We start from the raw sequence: 3,645 nt of genomic DNA on the forward strand, positions 1-3,645 counted from the left end.
AAGAGAAGTGGATGCGAAGGCAGCTACTGAGGCAAAGATTTATGTAGATAGTGCAAGAGAACATGCTAGAATTCTGAAAGTAAGAAATAACTGAATGTTCTACTGGAAAACATGCGAGTATTAATGAAACGCATAACAGGGCTCACCGAGGCGTTAAAGCCAATTGAAGTATAAAATAAGCACAGACCTATAGGCCTAGAGAAAAAGAAGCAGAATATAATAAAAAAAAAGACCAATTAAAAAAAGGCCAAAAAGTAAAAAATAGGCCTTTCTACATGCTTCTAACTCTGATGTCGTACCACTACCAACTGTTGAACATTTCACCTAAATTTGATTGCTTGTAGATATATATATATATATATATTATATATATTATAATCATTCTCTGAACTCAGCTAGAATTTGTAGAATGGAATCTAAATAATGTACAAAAACGAAAAAAGAAGTACCAGTAGCAGCTATTTTACCAAAATTTTCCTATTAGTTTTGCTTTTCAGCATAGCAAGAAATTATTTTGCATTTTTTAACGTTTTGTGCAACTCTGTTTTCCTCATAAATCCATGTCCTCCATTTGTGGCATTCGACTAGCTCCAGGGTTAGCTTTATCCTCTTCTAGATCTACCACTGCTACTTCAGTGGTTGTCAGTAGAACCGAGACACTAAAAATCCAACATAAATAACTTGCTATGAATAGAGCACTTTGATAGAAGAAAATGACAATGAATTTCTCAAAATTTACCTTGCAGCATCTAATAAAGCAGTCCTCATGACTTTGAGAGGATCAATAATTCCAGCCTTCACCAGGTCACCATATTCACCTGTGGCAGTTATCAAATAAAAAAGTTTTAAATCAATACTGAGAAATGACGGGAATGAATCTCCATAGCTACAAATCTCACTAGAAAGTTGCAAACAAAAATATTTAACGGGGTTGGCTCAATTATCAAAAACAGTTTTTTCATAAACAAGAACAATAACAATTAATAATAAGAATCCAACAACAAAAAATTTCAGCTAACAAGAGGATTGCAAATCATGAAGAGATGGCGAAAGACTGAGTTGTTTGGTTTGAAGTAAAAAGAGTGTAAAGTATTTTAAATGCAGGTGGTGTTTAATTTGAATTAAAATAAATGCAATGTAAAATTTTTCCATCTACTTTATTTTTGTTTTTTTTGGAATTCCTCAGATTTGGGCAAATTTCAAATACAACATAAAATTCCTTGTCGTTGCATGCCACCAGCTCACACCGCCGCCCGCCGCCTGCCACCGCCACCTGCAGTCAACTACCACCTCCGCCACCCACTACCGTCTTCCAATCACTACCGCTGCCACTGCCGGCACCACCACCACCGTCATCAACCGCCACTACCCGCCGGCGCCACTCGCCACCACCACTATTAAGCAACGTTGATTCCATATTTAGATTTTATACTAATTTCATCTTGATTCAAATTAAATAAGAAAAAATATTCACTAGTATTTATTTTACACTCATTCAAATAACATTCAAGTATTTCATTTTACATTGCATTCTTTTATATTACAATTCTTTTACATTGCATTCTTTTATATTGCTATTCTTTTACATTGCATTTTTTCTTTCAACCAACCAAACAGACCTTAAGTTGCAAACTCTCAGTCATATTTAATGCAATAATGATGAGAAATTAACTGCCTTTCAAATACACAAAAAAAAAAAAAAAAAAAAAAAAAAAAAAACACACCTGTTGCAGCATCATTGCCAAAATTTAGGCCATGTTGTTCTAGAAGTTGGCTAATGACTAAAGTACCATCCACACCAGCATTTGCAGCAATTGTATAAGCAGGTGCCTGCAGGCAACTATATTGTTAGTTCGGAAAATTTGATAGCTTAAACATTTACAAAGCATGAGTTTAACCTTTAAAGCTTTCTGAATGATTTGAACTCCGATTTTCTCGTTACTGTTCTTCGTTGGGATTCTATCTAATTCCCTTGTAGCATATAAAAGAGAAACACCGCCACCTAACAAGAGCAATCTTAAAGAGTAAAGCAAACAACTTCCAACTACCATCGCCCAAAACAAAAAAAAAAAACTCACCTGGTTCAATACCCTCTTCCACAGCCGCTTTTGCTGCATTCAGAGCATCTGTAACCCGATCCTTTTTCTCACCAACTTCAGCCTCACTAGTTCCACCAACCTGCAAACAAATAGCTACAAGGAAATCACGCATGCATAATTCAAATGGAAATGTTTAAAAAATAATAACAAACCTTAATAACAGCAACACCACCAGAAAGCTTAGACAACCGTTCTTGTGCTTTCTCTTTGTCAAACATGGCAGTGCTTTTGTCAATTGTTGTCCTAAGCTGTTGAACATGTCAGTGTAAGCATTTACGGCTCTAAGATTAAAGCCGAAGCTCATTCAAAAAAAAAAAAAAAAATGTAAGGCCCTTAGCTCAAATATGCATCCATAGCAAAAAGAATGTTTGTTTTTCCTTACTTTATCCCGAATTCTTAGTACTCCTTCAATTGGCCAAAATACCATTTAAAAATGCATAGCCCTACAAAATCCTCAAACATAAACTTGAAATGGCAGTCATGCAATCAGCAATGCTAAATTCAACAACTTAATACATAATGCAAAATCTCATGCTGAAGCAAAGATTTATACTTACTACATGGTCAAAGAAATGTAGCAACAGAATCATCAAAGGATCTATATGTATATGTATAGCATGTGGAGAAAATTTGCATGCCCACAAGCAATCTCCTGTATGGTCTCTCTGTCTCTTGGAATAGTCATTGCTTGTGAGGATGTTGTGGGCTCCGAAAATTCGGCCCGGGCCTCCACCCGCTGTTGCATTTTCTTTTTCGGGGGGAGTTTTTAACAAAATTAAGTTCCAGGATAAATTTTGGAAGGCATATGGGTTTGTAGATAAGAGAGTACCAAGAGATTTCATCCTCATTTTGTGAGGACTTTATGATCTGAGTTCTGGTTTCCTATAGGCGCAAGCCCCTATAGTTAATTACCCCTCCCAATCACGAGAGAGAACTTTCGAATAAGGCTAGTCGTCAATCAGATACATAGAAAATACGTGTTATCTGGCATATAGTAGCAGCAATGGGTGTATATATTTGGAAAGTTGAAGGTTAGGAAATTTGGGTTCAGATATTTGAGGAGTTTGGTATTTAAAATAGAAATTTTCATCATCTTGCACTTAAAGCGGATGGTGGGGAAATGAATGATGGCCCGATCAAGATCCCATGATTCTGTCGTCCCAGGCCATCGTGGTCCCTGGTCTACTTGGTAAGAGGAGGTAGTCGACCCAACCTGATAGAAGGATACTTGTCGGCAGCCATGGGTTGCTTCGTCCAAGGGTATCTTGTAGACCTTGGGTGAATGTTTGTCTAAGGGGATAAATTTGAATCCACCTTAGCTAACAGAGTGCTTTGTGCCCTATCAATTATATCCTATTGATTCATATCTCAAGGATTTGATTCCACTAAGGAGCGTATTGGCCCTGGCCATAACTAATATTTAGTGGTGTCATTTGGTGACAAAATCTCTCAGTTTAAAGGGCCCCAGTCATATCCGTTTATTCTGCGGTGCTATTTGGAGGCAACCGCTAGTCAGAGGACACATACCACGTCCTTTCTAGTAGAA

General features: G+C 37.0%; 1 protein-coding gene across 1 annotated transcript; it reads right to left on the reverse strand.

The window, feature by feature from the left end:
- Positions 1 to 517: 517 nt before the first annotated feature.
- LOC110115896 (chaperonin CPN60, mitochondrial) lies at positions 518 to 2,359 on the reverse strand (the record flags this gene model as incomplete). Its single annotated transcript, XM_020849303.2, has 6 exons — positions 518 to 659; positions 740 to 818; positions 1,725 to 1,830; positions 1,899 to 2,002; positions 2,079 to 2,178; positions 2,252 to 2,359. Coding segments are annotated over 6 exons (606 nt in total), but the record flags the coding sequence as incomplete, so codon positions are not given.
- Positions 2,360 to 3,645: the final 1,286 nt, after the last annotated feature.

Source organism: Dendrobium catenatum, unplaced genomic scaffold (genome assembly GCF_001605985.2).
Source record: "Dendrobium catenatum unplaced genomic scaffold, ASM160598v2 original_scaffold_230386, whole genome shotgun sequence".
NCBI lineage: Eukaryota > Viridiplantae > Streptophyta > Magnoliopsida > Asparagales > Orchidaceae > Dendrobium > Dendrobium catenatum.